This window comes from Typopeltis vanoorti, chromosome 13 (assembly GCF_054136105.1).
Source record: "Typopeltis vanoorti isolate ZY-2024b chromosome 13, IOZ_Tvanoo_1.0, whole genome shotgun sequence".
Taxonomy (NCBI): Eukaryota; Metazoa; Arthropoda; class Arachnida; order Uropygi; family Thelyphonidae; genus Typopeltis; species Typopeltis vanoorti.
This window is the reverse complement of record NC_143561.1, coordinates 7901433-7922577: the sequence shown is the minus strand read 5'-3', so window position 1 is coordinate 7922577 and position 21145 is coordinate 7901433. Positions and strand designations below refer to the sequence as shown.

The following is a 21145-nucleotide window of genomic DNA, read 5'->3' as shown; positions in this document are numbered from 1 at the left end:
ACATCAATATTATATTGAATACAACAAACCTCAGAAGTCTGGTCTAGCACAACACAGTATTAACACTACTCATAATATCCAGTGGGATAAAGCTATTCTCCTCCATAGATGCAGGTTCGAATATAAACGCCTTTTTAAAGAAAGTTGTGAAGCTATTTTACACCGACCAAATTTAAATCGAAATGATTGCCTCTCTCTCTCTCTCAAAGATCTGGGAGACTTTTATTTCATGTAATCAATAAAAAAACCAATTATCTTAAAGATTAATTATTATTTTCTATCATTTCCTAGCACACAGCAACAAATGGTGTGCTGCAAGGTTTTAGTTTAATTTGTACAAGGTTTAATTTTTACATAAGTGATATAGGAAATTATTATTATTATTATTATTATTATTCAGGCCTCCAAGGAGTCAAAAGACTCATCAAGGGAGGTCCTTCCTAAGACATAAAGTCTGTCAAGACTCATTGAGGGGAGGTCCCCTTCTGAGAAACACAAAGTCTATCATACCACTCTTTAAACTCACTGACCGTTCTCGCTCCCACCACTCCATCAGGCAATGCATTCCACGGCTCAACCACTCTCCACACAAAGAAACCACTCCTTACCCTCTTGCTCACAGTTTCCTTTTGTAACTTCCAGGGGCCTCTTGTCATCACTCCTTCCCGCTGATCAACCAAGCGAAAGAACTCCCCAGTGTCAACCCTGTAACCACCTCTCAACAGTTTAAAAGTCTCAATCATATCACCTCTCCTTCTTCTATCCACCAAACTCTGCAGTCCGCATTCTCTCAGCCGATCCTCATAACTATCCTTGTATAGTCCTAAAACCATCTTTGTCATCCGTCTTTGTATCCTTTCCACAGTTAATTTATCCCCTTCAAATCCTGGGGACCAAATCTGAGAGCAATAGTCCAAGTGTGGTCTGATCAGAGACTTATACAACGGAATGATAACCCTCTTATCTCTGCAGGTCAGTGTTCTTCTCATAATAGCAGCAATCCTCTGTGTTACCTTCACCACCTTTGCAATATGTCCCCTAAGCTTCAGGTTTCTATCAATCATCAACCCCAGATCTCTTGTCTCCCCTACTTCCTCCATTATAACTCCTCCCATAGAGTATGCAGCATTCCATCGATGTTTCCCCAACCTCAAGACCTTACATTTTGCTGCATTAAACTGACACTCCCCATTCATTTGCCCATCTATCTAGCTTATTTAAATCCTCTTGCAGGGCTACCACATCTGCACTATTACTAATAATCCTTCCCAGCTTCGCATCATCCGCAAACAACTGAATATCCCCCTGCAATCCATTGGCCATGTCATGGTCCTAGTACTGAGCCCTGTGGGACCCCACTTGTAACCCTCTGCCTCCTGGAAACTGCTCCACCATACACAACTCTCTGATACCTATCAGACAGCCAATCCTGAATCCAGTTGACCAATCTGACATCCAGACCCATGTGCTGCAACTTAAATATCAGCTTATCATGTGGCACCCTGTCAAATGCCTTCGCCAAGAAAGTTGCAGCATATGCCTTTCCCTCATCTAATGTTCTTGTAACTTTATTATAAAAGGCTAGCATATTGCTAAAACAAGAGCATCCTTTCACAAATCCATGTTGATTCTCACACAGATAACATTACCCTCATCTGCCCAATGCTGTATACGGTTCCTCACTACTTTCTCCAAGATCTTAACAACTACTGATCACACACAGACTGGCCTATAATTAGACACTTCCAGTCTGTTACCACCCTTATGCAATGGCACTATCTTACCTTCCTTCCATTCCCTGGGCACCTTTGCCAAAGCCAGACTTTCATTGAAAAGCCACGTTAAAGGTACTGTCAATTCCCTAGCACATTCTCTCAAAACTCTCGTGAAATACCATCCTGTCCCACAGCTTTACTGACATCCAGAGTACTCAGTATCTGAAACACACTCTCCTCCTGTACCTCCAGACCTCGAACCAGTCCTATCCCTCTAGCATTAAAACTGACTCCTCCAGGATGAAATACTCCAATAAAGTGGTCATTGAACAATTCCACTATGTCCTCTGCATCAGTCACTCTATTCCCATTTTTATCTCACTCCCACAATATTATTCTTCCACAGTCATTTCTCCTCCAACTGGCCACATAGCTAAAAAATTCCCTAGGATTTTCTTTGGATCTTAAGGCCAATCTCCTCTCATATTCCAGTTTCGCTTTCCTTACCACACTAGTCACTCTTCTGGCCTGTGTCTTATATTCCTCATGCATCTCTTCACCTGTCTCCTTATATCTCTTCCTTAGCCTCTTTTTCGCATGCAATTCCTGTTTAATATTGTTTGTCATCCACTTTACTCCAAATTGCGTCCTCTTCTTCACTCGTGGTATACAACTTATCATTGCTGATAACAAATATTCTTTCACAATTTCCCACGCAATGGTGATATCCCGGCCTTCCAATTCCTCCCTCCATGAAACTTCCCGAAGTTGACGTCTAAGACTATTATAATCACCTGCCTTATAATTCCACATAAGTTCCCGTCTCTTTGATACTCCTGCATGTCTATTCATTTTCCAAGTCAACACCATATGGTCACTCTCTCCAACTGGTGGGAGAGACGTCAACTCAGTTATTATCAACTCTTCTGATGCTATAACCAAATCCAAATATTGCAGGATGATTTAAATAGGCTGTCAGTATGGACCAAAGATAATGGGTATCAGTTTAATGTGGAGAATGTAAAGATATGCTTTTTGGGATAAACAGATTACAAGTTGTGTACCACACTCATGGAACTGTACTCCAGGAAATAGATGAAGCTAGAGATTTAGGGGTGGTGGTAGACAGAGAGTTGAAGTTTAGAGGACATATTGCTAAGGTTTCTCATAAGATTACTTGGCTATTGAAGAACTTACTAATATGGATAAGGATGTATCAAGGCCTTGATACAATCGTATTCAATGAAGCAACAAACTCAACCCCTTTGTTTCTAATGCTCCTTAGCATTTGTGTATAGACATAATAAATTACGACCTAGCTTATTTTTATAATTAGATATGCAATGTATCTGGTCTTGTTCTAGAATTTTCTCTTTTCCCTCCCCAGATAAAAGGTCCAAATCCAAAGCATATTTTTCCACTCCTTCACCACATACATAACTATGCTCAAAGGCATTCATATCTTTATCACGTCTGTATACCATAGTTGAACTTTCACACACATTTTCCCCATTCCACCCTTGATGTTCTAGTTTCCCTGACTCTCCATTAAGTCTCATACCAAGAAGTAATTTCTCCAGGCTTCTGATGCCAAATGAATTCATGTGCAGGCCATCATTCTTATACAAATCTTTTCTGCCATTAAACACACCCCACACATCTAAAAACTCATATCTTCTACACTGCCTGCATGTGAAATCATTTGCTATCATTGCCCTCCTCCTTAACGTAATACTATCATATCTAGGTAGTAATCCTACAATTTTTACTCTTTCACATTTCTTTCTCACTTCTTCAAACAGACCTTTCATATCTTCTCTCATACTATGTTTGTCACCAGATAACATCCAGATATAATGTCCCTTTTTCGGACTGGTTATGCCCCCTTACCTTTTCCTTTTATAAACATATCACATTCATTTATCCATCTATAGGTTAAAGGTTAAATATGCAGGAATCCTATTCTAAAAACCAAACATTTTAAATCCTGTAAATTTAAAAAGTAGTTAATACTTACATAAGCAAAAAAAAGAACTGCTGGAAAAACTGAGGTCAGCAACATTTTATTTCCAAACAGGAGAGCAATGCTTATGCCAAGTCCCACCTACAAGAAATATTTCCAAAATAAATATGTTGAAAATTATTTTTTATGGTTTAAATAATAAAAAACTTTCAACAGCAGTTAAATAAACAAATAAATTTAAAAAATGCAGAAGATAATAAAACTACAATCCTTCTACTGATGAATAATGATAACTTTTATTTATGAATAAGTTTCAAAATATTATAAATTGTCTTTATTAAATCATGAACGCCATTCATTTTAATATTCACAATAACATGAATCCTCTATGATTTTAACTCTGTAAGAGTTAAAATGTGTATAAAAATGAATTGTAAAAAAAGTATCAGAAAAAAAAATATACATGAATGAGGTAATAGGAATGTCAGCTAACTAAGTTTCTATTTTTTCTTTTATTTCAAATCATCTGTAATTTAACAGAAGAAATATCAAGGTTATTTATCAAATGCCAATACTGAATTGTTTCTGAAATCAAATTATTATTTCAAAATATTTTCACTTTCAAATTGTAGGAAGAGTTTACACCTGTTTTCAACATTGTGACCAACAATGAAATATTAGCTATACACATTAAAAAAGAAAGGACTTTAAAGCAAGCCATGCAAAATTCTGGAATGCAAGTATGTATCCTGCCATCTGTTTATTGATGCTGTTAATTTATTCACAGATTTATTGATCATAAAACTTTGGTAAAGTGAGAGCTTCCAAATGGGAGAGAAGCAAGTGGTAATTTCCTCAGAAATGAAAACATTTGTAGCACCTCGATGAGGACAATGTGCTCTTGGATTGGAAAAGAACGAGATTCTCGAAACTTGGATTTTTCCACAGAGAGGCAAGTCAGCCAGAAAACACCCACATAATTAACAGACAAAAAATATTCTTGTGAGTGGGAGATGGCATGTAAATGGTGGATACTGACCATGGAAGATTAAGTCATGTAGATGGCAGGTTCTGGTTTTGTGGTGTGCAGTGTCCTCTAACACTGAGTCCTTGGACTCCTTCACAGTGTCACATAACGACGATTCATCATGTTATTAACCTTGACTCAGAGAGATTTTTCTACACATGGGGATTCCCAATAGATATTTTTTTTATTCTATATAGCTGCTGAATAAATTAGGTTTAAAATGGAGACTGTCCTGTTCCTCTATTAAAGTGACAATATATAAGCTACAGATGTCAGATGGAAAGTATAATTAATTTCTCATTCATTTCATTTTCCTTTCCCCCCTCTTTTACCTTGCGGTGTAGAGGGTTTATTAATCATCGGGCCTAAACCGTTCACAGGATAAGGTGGTCAGCCCTACGTCCCAGTGTATCCTATGTCCACAGTGATGTTGAGTTCTCAAGGCTGGTTTGCCTACTTTGCAGGATGAAAAACCCCAGATAAACTGGGGAGAAAAACCTTACTGTCCACACCCAAGACCAGCTAACTTGGCTATGGCTGAGGAAGATCCTTCAGCTTCTCATGGGAATCGAACCTAGGACATTCCTTCCTCAGGCATATGGTTGCGAAGTGCACAGCCACTAGGCTAACGGCCAAACAAGTGTAATTAAAAATAAAAAACATATGGGATATATGCTTTTTTTTTTGGAGCCTGTGTAGCTTAGTGGATGTGGCATTTGCACACCACAGCGCTTGACCGCATGAAGGAAGACTTGGTTTTGAATCTAGTTGGCGACTAGAGGAAATTTTTCTAAGCCTTTTTTCAACCAGTTCCCGAGTTAGTCAATCTCTGGCACAGGCAAGCGGGTTTTTTCCCCCAGAAACTCAGGTTTTTCATCCTGAAAACTCAAGAAAATCGACCATAGAACCCACATTATTTCAGACATTAAATATACTGTGTTATGGTTAGGGACCACGAGATGGCAGCACTTGTTGAGCCATCTCTCTTCACTGTGTGCCACTTAATTAGTGATAGCCTTGGGCCAGCTATCTCTGATTGGGTACCAGTGTTGATTGAACTGCCCACTCAGTCTCCAAAAGTTAGATAGGGCTAAAAATGGCCTCGCCTACTCCCTAAACGGGAATAAAAAGGTGTTACCTGATTTATTTTTTATTATTTTTTATGAGATATATTAAGAACTTCTGTGGAGTTATTGCTCTTTTTTTATATATGCAAAAAAAAAGTGAATCATTGGACCCAGCAAAAATAATGAAGAAGAAAACAGTATTTAGAATAATACATGTCTGTCATTACTAAGGGCAATGGACAAAAGGCAGTACTACTAAATATGTAAGGCAAACTTCCTCATATCATAATTTACACCATAGGAGTTTGGTCGTTCCCATTTCTAGAGGATCCAAATAAATTCTTGAAGTTCTTAAATAAACAGCCAGAGCCAGGACCACAAAATTTGGTATGTTGCTTTCGATGTTTATCACTTAAGATAGTGTAATGTTTCATTATCTTCCCTCATGCCCAACCAAACTTGGGCAGACTATCTAAATTTGAAGATCTATTACCTCTAAATTTGGAATATAGCTTCATATCGTAGCTGAAAGGTTATAACGCTTTTGTTGGTCCCTTCTAACAACTACAAACTCCGATTAAACTCTTGCAGATTTTATCTATGTTGTAATAGACACTTTGATGCTTAATTCTGGCATCACATTTTATGGTACATTTAATATTGTACAAAATATGTAATATTTTGTGTGATGTGCACATACATATCTAGTTTCTAAACTTAATACAATTCATAGTTCCTTTTCTGTAGTAGTGCTTTCAGAATACAGTTTGGTAGTGCAAATAATACCACAGAAAAGAAACTGTATTAAATTTTAAAACTAGAAATGCACACCACGCAAAATGCTGTGCGATTATAACTCAATCATAGCTGGCTGCAAAATGAGTCCTGGGTATCCTATAAACAAATATGGACTGATGCATGAGCTACAGTCTAGAAAGAAGACCAAGATATAGGTGGATTTATGCACTACTTAGGATTGCCTCAGAAAACTTGTGTTATCATGCATTCTTAATTCTCCTGAATACCATAGTATTCTGTACCCCCATTCAAGAGTGGGTAAAGTTATAATCTCTTTCCATGATGTTGACAGGAGATTTACACTGGAGAGGGAGGGGGGGGAATAAAAATTCATTTTAATGGTTTATTCTAATTTTTATTTCAATAAATAAAACACATACAAAGAAATATTCTGTATAAAAGTATATCCAATAAACAATGACTTATTTTTATTTCATAAACAAAACTAAATATTATTATTTACTAAAAGTAAATATTATTTTTTAAAACTGTCATTATTCTAGCCTTGGGCTGTCTTTAAGAATGCAATTTCTTCTGGTCGATTAAGATATTTCAATGCATTGCTTGCATTCTATATTAAAGTTCGCAGGAGTGCACAGCCTTAAAATGTGTATAATTTTGTTTTGTTCCTTCATCTCTCTCTCTCTTTCAACTAAAGTTTAGTAAAAAACTATAGCAGTGTATCATCAAAGTTGTATTTCCCTCATTATAACATACCCAATGAACAAGTCATTTACAAGATTGTTGTAGCACATAAAACAGCATGTAGTAATAAAATTTTTTACACACAAAAACATATTTACTACTGAAATTCACTGTTCATTACAAAGTTTTTATGGTGAAGTAATTGTAACAGGACAGGGGATGGGGTGCTGCTGATGACAGTAGATGAACTGCAGCCAACAAGAGTAGGAGTCAGTTGGGCACATGGCAGTTCTTCTGAGTAAATCTGGCATGAGATCGAGGCCAACAGGACAAAATATAAAACAGACCAGGAGTGGCAGGGATTATGTGGAAGATGTGTATCAGCAGATTAGTAGAATGAGTGCAAGTCGAGTAACTATTATGAGGGACTTCAGAGACTTAGATTGCAAAGATCACATGGCAGGAAGAAAATGGAATTTATAAACTTACTAAGGGATGAAGCATGTGATGGAGGGGACTTAAGGTATGAGAGTGTTGGATCTTGTTATAGAGTCAGAAGTCCTGTCCATAACTCAGGTGGCTACATTGCTTCCAACTGGGGAAAGTGATCATGTGGTCTTGACTTTGGGGGTAGTAAAATGTGGAAATTCCAGTTAAGAAAGGGTATATGTGGATCTATAAGGCAGGTGATTATGATACACTTAGGAGGCAGATTGAAGCAGTAACATGGCATAAATTCTACAAGGGAAGGCTGTTCATAGTGTATGGGGAACAGTCAAGAGATATCTGGAAGAAGCAATGTCGCAAAAAATATTGGAAGAAGAAGAACAGTATCATTAAGCATGATCTGCAAAAGAAATGTTCTGGAGGATATATAAAGAGAAAAGCGACCAGCATAGTAAGGAAGGCAAAATCAGATTATGGGAAAAAAATTAGCCAAACAGGCAAAAGGAAATCCTAAATAGTTTTTTGTTATGTGGCAAGTAGGAGGAAGAATGATTATACAAGGATAACTTTAATGAGTGTGTTACGTTGTGGTTCTTCTTTAAATCTATGTTATTATTATTCCCTCTTGTGCTAACTAAGAATGAGATCGCCAGTCTATCTCTCTGGGCCGTCTCCTTTTCGAACTATGACAAATTTGTTTGTTCCAGCTGCACCAGTCAGAGTCCTAGGACAGAAGAAATCTTGCTCAGAGAAACTTTCCCAGAGTTTTAACAGCTACCTAAATTCGTTAAATATATATAGCATCTGTAGAGATCTCAGTTTGTAATCATGGTTTCCTTTCTAATTATTCTTTACCTTCCCCTTATGTATAAGTTAAAACTTTTATGAGTGGTAAATTAGTCTCATGCTCAAGCAAAACTCAGGCTTACATAGTAAAACATGTTTATTAAAGATCTAATGAGTTTACAATTAGGTTTAAACATATCAAAAGCTTATCACAATACCTATACTAAATCAACTGACAATCATAAATGAACAATCTAGTTAATGAACATATAACTCATATCCTCTGGCCAATTAAAACACACTTAGCATGGGAAAATACAAGTTTACAATTTTAACTTCAAATGCTAACACAGACCCCACCACATTAATTAGGTCTCACACAAGAATTTAAGTCCTCCGATTACCAGTCCAATGGAGCTAAGTTACAATGCATATAAATCATTCAAAAAGTTCTCTAGGCAATTGTTCATTTTTCTTCCAACTAGAAATTGATTCACCCTTTTCCTCTAATGCTAATTGTTAATAAAATAAAAAAATTCTGTATACATTACCACCGGCGCATGAGGTTACCATGTCCCCTTTGTCCGTCCTTTACTGTTAGATACTTTACTGCTTCAGTGGGTTGCGTCCACGTGGAGGCCACTTTGCTCGTCACGTGCAACCATTTTCTGCACTCTGTTGGGCAAATACTCGTCTCGCTGATCACTATCGTCAGACTGCCCATCTCCCTGGAGGAACTTTCCATTGTCTCATTCCGGTAGCACTTCTACTGATGGCCCGAGTCGGTGGATGGCGTCATCTCGTGTACAGCTCGCCTTATATTCGCCAGTCAGCAATGGGGAGAAACTTGCCGTCTGATGCCGTAGAGTTCCCTTCTGCTAGTCAGCATCATGGGTATGAATGAATATAGAAACAGAAAAAATGGGGCTCGAAACCCACGCGAATCTACATTTATTATCTCTTGTTGCGCCCTCTTTTCGCTGCAGAAGTTTCCTCACGCCGCTTTCCTATTGGTCCTTAAGTTGTTTAGTTACAACTCTTCTCCTCAAGAGTGCTCTTTTCAGGGAATGCGAGTTCAATTCACTTTCCACAAATGCCTTCGCTTTGGGGGTTACGCTTATAGTGGGTAACCCACATGCAACCTTTGGACTTTTGTTTGCATTGACATATATTTTGCATAGAGTATTTTTTTCTTACTAGTGTTTTCAAACAACAATATTTCTATCTAGACAGACAAATTCCTCTTTTTTGTACTTCATATTAAGGTAATTCAATTATGTTCTCTATTAACAATTTGTTTCTTTACTAACAGTACAAGTATTTCTTGGTTATTATTGTATTCTTGTTAAATCTTGAATGAATGATCCTTTTGATGAAAAGGTCCTTATTCAAAATCTAACAAGTGGTTAAAGGTTGAGAGGTAATAGAGGAAGATGAAATTATTGTTGAGCAACTGAGTGATCATTTTGCAAGTGTATATCATCCAGGTGAAGATACTATTATGACAGAGATAACAGGGACTGATGGGAGGGCAGAGGTTGATGAATTGGAGTTACTTAGGATATTGCAGAATCTGAATGCAAATACAACCATGGGATTTGATGGAACAGTGGGTCATATTTTAAGATAACGTGCAGAGGAACAGACAGTGCCTTTGTCTGGGCTGTTTAATCTAGTAACGTTTTATAATAGGATGACAGCTGAGATGGATAAAGAAAATGGCTATACTATGATGCTACTAGATTTTACAGGGGCATTTGACAGCATACCACATGGAACACTAATGCAAACTGCAACAAGTGGGGATGGATATGAAACTGGTGATAAGAATAAAATGGTGACTAATGGACAGATATCAAAAATTAGTATATGGAGGAGAAGAATCCAGGAGAAGGCAGGTGACTTGTGGTATGTGGCACACCACTTTGCTGTTTAATTTGTACATAAATGACACCAGAAATAATCTGAAGGAGATATTCATGTTTGCTGATGATGCAAACTTGGGTAGTATAATAGTTAATCAATGTGATGTAGAGAGCTTGTAGGATGATTTGAATAGGCTGACAGTATGGACCAAACATAATGGATGTCAATTTAATGCAGTGAAATATAAAGTTATACATTTTGGGTTAAATAGATTATAAGCTGTATATGACATTGATAGAACTGTACACCATGAAATAGATGAAGCTAAAGATTTAGAGGTGGTGGTAGACAGAGTTGAAGTTTAGAGAACATATTACTAAGGTAGCTCATAAGATTACTTGATTACTGAAGAACACACTAACAAGCAGAGATAAAGGAGTTATTATTTCTCTTTATAAAGCCTTCATATAACCACATCTAGATTACTGAGCTCAGGACAAATTCTTGACAAAGTTAATAAGAACAAATGACTCCCTAAATCCTAGCAAAATAAATATTATGCTTCTCAAAGGAAATATAGACAGGGATGCTCCTGAGAAACAAGTGTACCTTAATGGAGAAAGATTCGAGAAAGTCCGCAAGTTCAAGTACCTGGGATCCATTATTAATGTGAAGAATTGCTGTTCAGAAGACATCAAAAGAAGATTAGAAATGGCTTAAATAAGTCAGAAGAACTGTCTAGAATCTGGAAGGAAGAATCTATCTCCACAGGAACAAAGTTGAGAATTTAGGATGCAGCTGTTTTTTCAACAGCAACTTATGGATGTGAGACTTGGACACTAAAGAAGTCTTACAGGAAAATGGAAGTCACTTTTGAGATGTGATGTTACAGATGGCTGTTAACGATATCACATATTCAAAGGTAGTCAAATGAATGGGTACTAGAAAGAATCAGAAGAGCTTTAAGACTCCAGTCCTAAAATTGACAAAAGAAAGCTGAAATAATTTGGACACGTTGAAAGGAAGGACAACTCAAAACAGTAATAGAAGGTAAAGTTCTTGGAAAAAGAGGAAGGGGTACACCCCTCAATGAGGTGGATGAATGGTGTGACTGAAATGACGGATCTTCATAATGGCATACAACAGGACTACATAACAAGGACTAGTTTGGCACATCACTGAGGAACAGGACCATACAGCATTGATGATGTCAAATAAATGGATACAGGCTCTTCTTCAATAATAACTTTGTCATAATTACCATGATAACTGCATTTTCTCTTAGAAATTTTAGTCATAAACGGAACGGTTAATATAATCTTTTTTATTTACTAAAATAAAGAGCCAAAAGGCTTCACTTTGGCAATGCAAAATTATATAAATTAAGTGGATATTATATCTAACATCATTTCAAAGCCGAATACAGAAACTATAAAAATTTCGTGCGAAAATTGACCAGAGAGCTTGTGAGAATACATTTGCCGCCATACTACGATTATTTATATAATTTTGCATTGCTGAAGTGAAGCCTTTTGGCTCTTTATTTTAGTAAATACTTTATGCACCGATCGAGAGTTCGCTTATGGAAAATACACCTCTCTGACACGTGCCTTAATACTGAGAGTTTTTGCTCTCTCAAGTTTCTGCCTGGTCTCTGACGAAAACCAATGAGTTTGAAACAGCTGTCAGACCAGTGAAACCTTATCAAAATAAACCAATAGTAGGCGAATATATGGGTGCTTTGAGTGTGCGTATCTCCTATCACATTTGGCTAGGGCAACTCATAGTATGGTGGCGAATGTATTTCCGCAAGCTCTCTCTGGTCAATTTTCACACACAACTTTCATAGTTTCTGTATTCGGCTTTGAAATAATGTTGGATTTAATATCCACTTAATTTATATAATCTTTTTTATGTTTATAAAAGCATAAACAAACTCATCAAGGGTGGCTTAATGAGATAAATTACTCATAGGCTGTACTGGTGCTACAGGATTTTAGCTTCCCCATCTGCAATCAGCTCGATCGTCATCATTGATCTCCTAATATGTATCCTCAAGGGATGTTCAGATTACTATTACAGCACTACATGATTCAGTTTACATTATTATTAATTTTTTTTTTTTTTAATCAACAATTTTCCTCCAAATTAGTTTATTACTTGCGAGCACTCCAATATTGTCAAATCTAACATTTCATGCTTCTAAGACACTTCCGACTAAATCAATCCACCTAAACCTTGGTCTTCCTCTGGGTCTCTTTCCTGCTATCTTGGCATCAAACAGCTGTTTTGCAACCTTTCCTAAACCCATTATACTTCAGTGGCTATACCACCTTACATTAATGTGGATGACACCTTGAATTCTAACAATGTCATGTTCCTTTCTAACATCTTCATTTTTAATAATTCTGCAATTATTGACACCAATTCACTCTCCTAATTTTTCTCAAAAGCTTCATATATGCAGTTTCTAGTCTTTGATCAAGTGCTTTATTCCTATCCCAACTCTCCGATTCATAACTTAAAAATGGTTTGAACTATCTTGTATACTGTTAGTTTAGTGTTTCTGCTAATTTCTTTCCTATTACACGCAAATTTATTCAACTGGCTCCCCACCATAACAGTTTTGCTCATGTAGTCTACTTCCAGATTTAACTTGCTATCGTCACTGTAAACTGTGCCTTAGTAGCTGAAATATTCTACTTGTTCTATAGAATCTCCATTCAGAATGCAGCTGAAATTTTCCACGGTTCTGCCAATTTTCATAGTTTTTGGTCTTATTATTGCTGATTTTCATGCCATTTTTTGTTGTAGTTATACAATTTAATTAGAGAATCTGGAGAATTGCACTGGATGTGTTTAAGAGTACATCATTTGCAAAGAACAAAGTTTGATATCTCCAATTCTAATATCAGCTTTACTGTCACTTTCTTTCATAATGGGATCCATATAGATAATGAATAAGAGTTGAAGATAATGTACATCCTTATTGTATCTGGATTTTATATCAAATCATCTTCCTGTATGTCCTTCAGTTCCAACTGCTGACTTACAACTTAAACATAGACTATGTATTGCTATGTATAATGCTCCATTTACCCCATATAAGTTACTGTGGTGTTTTAAAAAGCCAAAGACTATGGGCAGCTTGTCATATGTTTTTTCCAGTTCTACAAAACTTGTAGAACTGGATGGATTCTTGTCATATTCCCATGATTTCTCAACTATTTGTCAAAGTGAAAATCTGATCTTGAAAACCTCTATTTGGCCTGAGCCAAGCTTGTTCTTCAAGTTCACAATCTTTCTCAACCTCTTTTCAAGTATGTTTGCATAAATCTTACCTGGAACACTTAGTAGAAAAATTCCTCTATAATTCTCATATTCAGTTTTATTCCCTTTTTTACAGATAGGTACAATGTGCAGAAATGCAGAAAGATCTGGAGCAGATCTTTCCACATTTCAAGTTTTTGATTGCTTTTTCTACCTCAAGTATTAATATGTACTCAAGTATGGTTCTCTCACTGCTCATTTCATTTAATAATCTTTTAAAGTGATTACTCCAGACATCTAGAGTAATATCATCATATTCGATTCCTTTTATATTTGTTCCTCCATTTGTTCCGCTCTCCAGCCAAAAGGCTGCGGGTTCGAATCCCGCTGTGGGCATGGAAGTTTGTGTTGTCTGTGGAAATACCAGTGGGGGTGGTTGGCTGTACATGGTATTGGTGTAGTTGCGGAGTGAGTGCAGTCAGTTGGTGGACTGAGTGATTGAGACAGGGTTGTAGAGCAGGTGCCCTCCCTCAATGAGTCTTTGGACTTCCTGGAGGTGTCAAATAATAATAATAATAATAATAATAAAAAAATTCTGAGCTTTTTCAATAGCTCCCAGAAAACATTCTGCCACCTTCTTGATATTTATTTCTATATTCTTACCAAAGTCTTCCCATGACTTGTTTAGCTACTTTTATGCATAGCTTAGCTCTTACATTTCTCTCTGTATTCTTTTAGGGGATCTGCTGACTTATTTGCTAGGAATTTTTGGTATAATTTTTTCTTTTCCAGGACTACTACTTTAACTTTTTGCATCCACCATGATGGTCTGAGTTTTCTATCCTTGCAGACAACTTCATTACATGCCTCTTTAGCTGAATCAATCAATGTTTTCTTCAAAGGTTGCTAGTGCGACTCCAAGGTTTTGTTTTCAAACTGTTTCATTTTTTCTTTGATAATCAGGTGCAAACTTTGTTTGCTTACGCTTGGATAAAGGATTAAACTAAATTTATCACAGTCTAACCAAGTGGAAAAAAACTTCCAACATCTTTCTCTAAATCCAAAGTAATTTAATAATAAGGTGAGACAACTTTTGGCAACTCATATAGGTAAATATGATTTCTCCATTGCTTCTGCATTGGTATCACCACCTCTGGGTCTGGCTCCCACTGATAAGACCTCAATAAAGGTCGAAACCAGTCAGGGTAGCGGCCCTTCCCTTAATGCACAGCATTATACATGTCCGCAAGGAGATGTGCTTTGCATTATGGGAGATACTAAGACAAGGAGTGATGAGCACTTGGTCCACCTTTACCACGAGTTGCCTCAGTCCTGAAGATCAGTTGCAAACTTTGTTTGACTTGGATAAAGGATTAAACTAAATTTATTATTTCTTTGATAATGTTTGTATAGTTTAGTCTACAGCTTGCCTGTAAAAGTTGCTCATTGTTAATTATTTTAAAAACTTTCTTTACTGTTATTTTCAACGTGATATTCGTTTTTATTCTGTTAGAGCACTAAGTATTTGTCACTTCAAACTTTCTGGACACTCTTGTATCCTGAACCAGCATGAAGATATCGCTATCAACAATGCCATAGTCAAAGACACTTTTCTTATTTCTTGTGTCTTCTCTTCCATGCGAATTTGTGCACATTTTTATGTTGGAACATGGTGTTAGTAATGTCCTGAGCAGAAGTCCAGCAAATACTTACCATTATTATTAGCTTTTCCCTTTTCTTTAAATTTTCCCAAAACTTTCCTATATGCCTGGCAGGATTCATTGCCTTCTCTGCTGTTCAGATCTCCAAAAAAGCTCCAGTTTTTCCATTTTCTTTATGTTGGCTGCCTGTTCTAATGACTCGAAAAATTCCTCCGCTTCTTCCTTAGAAGAACCTTCAGTGGGACCATAGACACAAATAAGTTTCATTCTCCATTTCTCTATTTTGAAGTTTGTCCACATAACTCTATTTGAAAATGCCTTCCAATGAAGAAGTTTACCTGAATGTTTCATGTTGAACACTATTGCTACTCCTTCCTTTTCTTGTTCATCATTGCCTAAATATAATATCCTATACTTATTATTTAGTAAGATCTCACCCGTTTTGTTTTCTTTGTCTCAGGAATGCCAATTATGTGCATGTGGTATATTTCCAACTCTTCTGCAAGCTTGATTTCCTTTCTATTAATACTCCTTATATTGATGGTCTTGGGGGAGACCACACTCCTACCAGGCATGTCTCCCAGGTGGCAGAAACCCAAATGGGTTGCTCTGAATAAAGAATAAAGAGCCGTGGACCAAAGGATGTAGCAGAGGCATGGCAAGCTGGCTACATTATTAGACTAGTAACTTCCATGAGCCAGAGAAAGTCTACAAACCAAGATAGTGCTACTGCGTACAGGACAGCCGACGCGCCTACTCGAAGACCACATAGAGTAGGCAAGAAATCAGCAAAGTGGTCAGCCAAGGACATGAAACATGTAGCCATCCTCAACATAAGATCATTATACTGACCTGGAAAATTGCAATTAGTCCATGAAAATTTAAAAAGACTGAAATGGCATATTTTAGGTTTATCAGAGACACATTGGTACAGAGATGGATTCATGGATTTACCAGAAGGAAGACTATACTTCTCAGGAAGAAAATATAGCATACACAGAGAAGGAGTTGCATTATTAATTGAGAAGAAACTTACGCACTCAGTAATTGAAATAAAACCAATGTCTCTTAGAATAATCACAACCAAACTTCAAGCAAAAGATCAAACAATTAAAATAATCCAAATATATGCACCAGGCAGTAACCATTCAGAGGAAGAAATAGAAAATTTCTATGAAGAATTACAACAGGAAATAGATAATTCCAAAAATAGACAACTCATGATAGTGATTAGAGATTTTAATGCTAAAATAGGACAGTTCAAAGCAGACAAAAAAATATGTGATGAGGAAATTTGGATACTGAGAGCTTAATGACAGAGGAGAACAATTACTCCATTTCTGTAAAGCAAACAATCTAATGATTGCAAACACATTGTTCTATCAACGTCCTAATAATAAATATACATGGACATCCCCCAGATGGTAATATAAAGAAATGCATAGACAATATCATCATAATAAAATTAGTTTAATCCTTTATCCAAGTGTGAGCAAACAAAGTTTGCGCCTGAAAGTATCTTCAGGACTGGGGTAAGGTGGTACAACACCAGGGCAACTCGTTGCAAAGGTGGAGAAAGATACCAACACTCCTATCTCAGTATCTCCTATAATGCAAAACACATCTCCTTGCAGATATGTCTAATGTTATGTATTAAGGGAAGGGCCACTACCCAGACTAGTTTCGACCTTTATTGAGGTCTCTTCAGTGGGAGCCAGGCCCAAGTGGAGATATCAGGCAGAAGCATTAGAAATATCCACAAGGAGATGTGTTTTGCATTATAGGAGATATTGAGATAGGAGTGTTGGTAGCTTGCTCCACCTTTGCAACGAGTTACCCTGGTGTTGTACCACCTTACCCCAGTCCTGAAGATACTTTCAGGCGCAAACTTTGTTTGCTCACACTTGGATAAAGGATTAAACTAATTTTATTATACTCTAACCAAGTGAAAAATAAACTTTCTTATATCATCATAAACAAACAATGGAAAAGATCAGTAAATAATGTATGAAAATTAAGAAGCTTTGATTTCAACACTGACCATGAAATATTAACTGCCAAAGTGAAGATCAAGTTAAACAGGAAAAATAATATCAGAAAAGAAGAAAACATCAACCTATCAAAACTAAAAGATAGCTCAAGCAGAAGTCGATTTTTAGAAAACAGATGTGCTTGAAATTAAAACCCTCCATCTTCCAGAACAGCAGAAAATACTGGGAAGAAGGAAAAGAAACAGTGTTATCAATTGAAAAAGACACTCTAGGTACCAAACCCAAAATAAACAAACAGTGTATAACTCAAGAAATCGTAGCTACAATAGAAAAGAAAAGAGAGGCCAAGATACTTGGAAAACAACAAAACAATGAAGAGAATAGAGAAAAATACAGAGCACTAAAAAATAAAGTTGATAACCTATGCAAAAAAGCCAAAGAAAAATGGTTAGAAGAAAAAGCAAAGAAATGCAAAGAATCATAAACAAACCAACCTAAAAGTCTTCCATGACACTATAAGAGAAATTACAAAAAAATTATCAGCAAAATCAGTAACAATGATAAACAACAAGATGACTGAAACTGGGAATACTGAAGATATAAGAAAAATCTGGTCAAACCATTTTAAGACTATCTTTCACCAAGGAAACAAAACTACGATGCCAACAATAGAAGAAAATAACGACCATCCAAAAACTTTACAAGAAAAAGTTGGATTAGCAAAAAAAAAAAAAAAAAAAAAAAAAAAAAAAAAAAAAAAACAGATGAAGAACAATAAAGCACCAGGCATTGATACTAGTCATATGGAGGCAGCACAACAATAGAATATTTAACAACCCTATTCAATAAAATACTACAAACAGGAGAGATCCCAGATGACTGGAGAACTGGAAAGATCATCCCAATATACAAGGAGACAAAAAAAGACTGCAGAAATTACAGACCAATCAATTTACTCTCTCACACCTATAAAATATTCGTAAGAATTATACAAAATAGATCAAAAAACCCCTACGAAGAAGTGATAGGCATAGAACAAGCTGGTTTCCGAGGAAACGATTCAACAATAGACCAGATTTTCACATTGCACCAACTAGCAGAGCTCAGATGGGAAGACCAGCTGAGTTCTGCTAGTTGTTTTGTGGACTTTAAACAAGCTTTTGATAGCATCAACAGAGAAATCCTTCTTTAAGTTCTACTAGAAAAAGCAACAGACAAATATATAATACAGTTTCTGGTAAAATATTATTCTAAGACAAATGTAATAATTATTAAAAAGGACACACTCACAACAGAACCCATAGAGATCCAAAAAGGAGTAATGCAAGGATGCCCTTTATCCCCATGCCTATTCAACATATATCTAGACGAAATTGTAAAGAAGGCAATAGACCTAACCTAGCCGGGAATCAATATCAATGGTTTAAACATAAATAATATCAAATATGCGGATGATCTCATCCTTATTGCAAGAACCCCAAATGAACTACATAGGTTGATAAACAAGCTAAATGAAACCTGTAAAATATATGACATGACCATAAATATACAAAAGACAAAAGCAATGAAAATAGGGAGGAATAGAACTACCACCTCAGCCACCCTAAATGGAGAACAAATAGAATAAGTACACAACGTCATATATCTTGAATCAAAAATAACAGAAACAATAGATGAACTCAAAACAATCAAACACAGAATAGCGATAGGATGGACCACCATGGGAAAATTAAAGAAAATCTGAAAACAAGATATCTAAGCAAGCCAAAATCAAATTATATGAATCAATAATTATACCAACAGTCATCTATGGAGCAGAAGCGTGGATAATTAAGAAAAGAGAGGAGAAAAAACTGCTGGCATTTGAAATGAAATGCTTAAGAAAAATAAATAGAACAAGCTGGATAGAAAAGAAAACAAACAGCACAGTCAGACAAGAATTATTGTATAAAAAGACAATAACAGAAAAAATTAGAAAACAACAACAGAGATGGTTTGGCCACACTGTATGTATGGACGCAGACAGACTTCCTAACGTCCTAATCAATACTTTTCCAACTGAAAAAAAGAAGACCCAGAAGACTAAGAATCACCTGGCTGAAATTAATAAAGAACATCTCAGGATGCAGAACATATAAGGAACTTTTTTCAAACAGCAAGGAATAAAGAAGACTGGAAGAGCCTGCTGAAGGGAAGACTCAACCTGTCTTAGACGGAAGAGAAGAAGATATTGATGGTTCCCATCTTCACTTCACTTCTCCTTTTTCTAGATGTTGAGTTGGAGCTTGTTCCAGTAGCTGAATTTTCGCTGTTTGCTCTGGTTCCCTGATGAAAATAGCAGGGATCTTGTTTAACCAGCCAGCATGAAATTTCAACATGTTGTACCATCATATGAATTTGTGGTTTAAGCCAATAGAGGGTACAATTTGGTCAGTGAAGTTCCAAATTGCCAGCCCATCTTCATTCTTTCAGTCCCCAATAGTTCAGTACCTACTAACAGGACTCATCACATAAAGATGGGAACAGAATTAGGTCATAAGCTTCATCAGTTCTCCGCATTTCTGAAAGGCAATGTGGATCCTCCCTTTTGACCCTTAACTGACCTCACCCTCCACTTCTTCTGAAGAATCTGTGGTACCATAGTCACAAATAAGTTTCATTGTCCACATCCATTATCAATTAAATTTTAATAGGGAGAAAAAAAATCTTGTGATAATACCATAAAGAATATATCTTTTCAAATACATATATACAGCACTGGGCAGATGAGGGTAATGTTATCTGTGAGAGTCAACATGGATTTGTGAAAGGGCACTCTTGTTTTAGCAATATGCTAGCCTTTTATAATAAAGTTACAAGAACATTAAATGGGGGAAAGGCATATACTGCAATTTTCTTAGACTTAGCAAAGGCATTTGACAGGGTGCCACATGATAAGCTGATATTTAAGTTGCAACACATGGGTCTGGATGTCAGATTGGTCAACTGGATTCAGGATTGGCTGTCTGATAGGTATCAGAGAGTTGTGTATGGTGGAGCAGTTTCCAGGAGGCAGAGGGTTACAAGTGGGGTCCCACAGGGCTCAGTACTAGGACCTATATTGTTTTACCTTTATATCAATAACATTGCCAGTGGATTGCAAGGGATATTCAGTTGTTTGCAGATGATGCGAAGCTGGGAAGGATTATTAGTAATAGTGCAGATGTGGTAGCCCTGCAAGAGGATTTGAATAAGCTAGATAGATGGGCAAATGAATGGGGGTTTCAGTTGTGCAGCAAAATGTAAGGTCTTGAGGTTTGGGAAACATCGATGGGATGCTGCATACTCTACGGGAGGAGTTATACTAGAGGAAGTTGGGGGAGACAAGAGATCTGGGGTTGATGATTGATAGAAACCTGAAGTTTAGGGGACATATTGCAAAGGTGGTGAAGGTAACACAGAGGATTGCTGCAATTATGAGAAGGACACTGACCTGCAGAGATAAAAGGGTTATCATTCCGTTGTATAAGTCTCTGATCAGACCACACTTGGATTATTGTTCTCAGATTTGGTCCCCAGGATTTGAAGGGGATAAATTAACTGTGGAAAAGATACAAAGACGGATGACAAAGATGGTCTCAGGACTGTACAAGGATAGTTATGAGAATCGGCTGAGGGAATGTGGACTGCAGAGTTTGGCAGATAGAAGAAGGAGAGGTGATGTGATTGAGACTTTTAAACTGGTGAGAGGTGGTTACAGGGTCAATGCTTGGGAGTTCTTTCACTTGGTTGAACAGCGGGAAGGAGGGATAACAAGAGGCCATCCCTGGAAGTTACGAAAGGAAACTGTGAACAAGAGGGTGAGGAGTGGTTTCTTTGCATGGAGGGTGGCTGAGCCGTGGAATGCATTACCTGATAGAGTGGTGAGGG

The 21145-nt window shown here is 36.8% G+C and overlaps 1 protein-coding gene across 1 annotated transcript in view; it reads right to left on the bottom strand.

Annotated features, from left to right (window-relative positions):
• LOC150099915 (protein C-mannosyl-transferase DPY19L1-like) overlaps positions 1–21145 on the bottom strand; it is a 331158-nt gene that overhangs the window by 62769 nt on the left and 247244 nt on the right. Inside the window, exon 11 of the mRNA XM_090403079.1 lies at positions 3733–3819. Within this exon, the coding sequence (XP_090259205.1) occupies positions 3733–3819 (87 nt within the window). The remainder of the gene's footprint in view (positions 1–3732; positions 3820–21145) is intronic.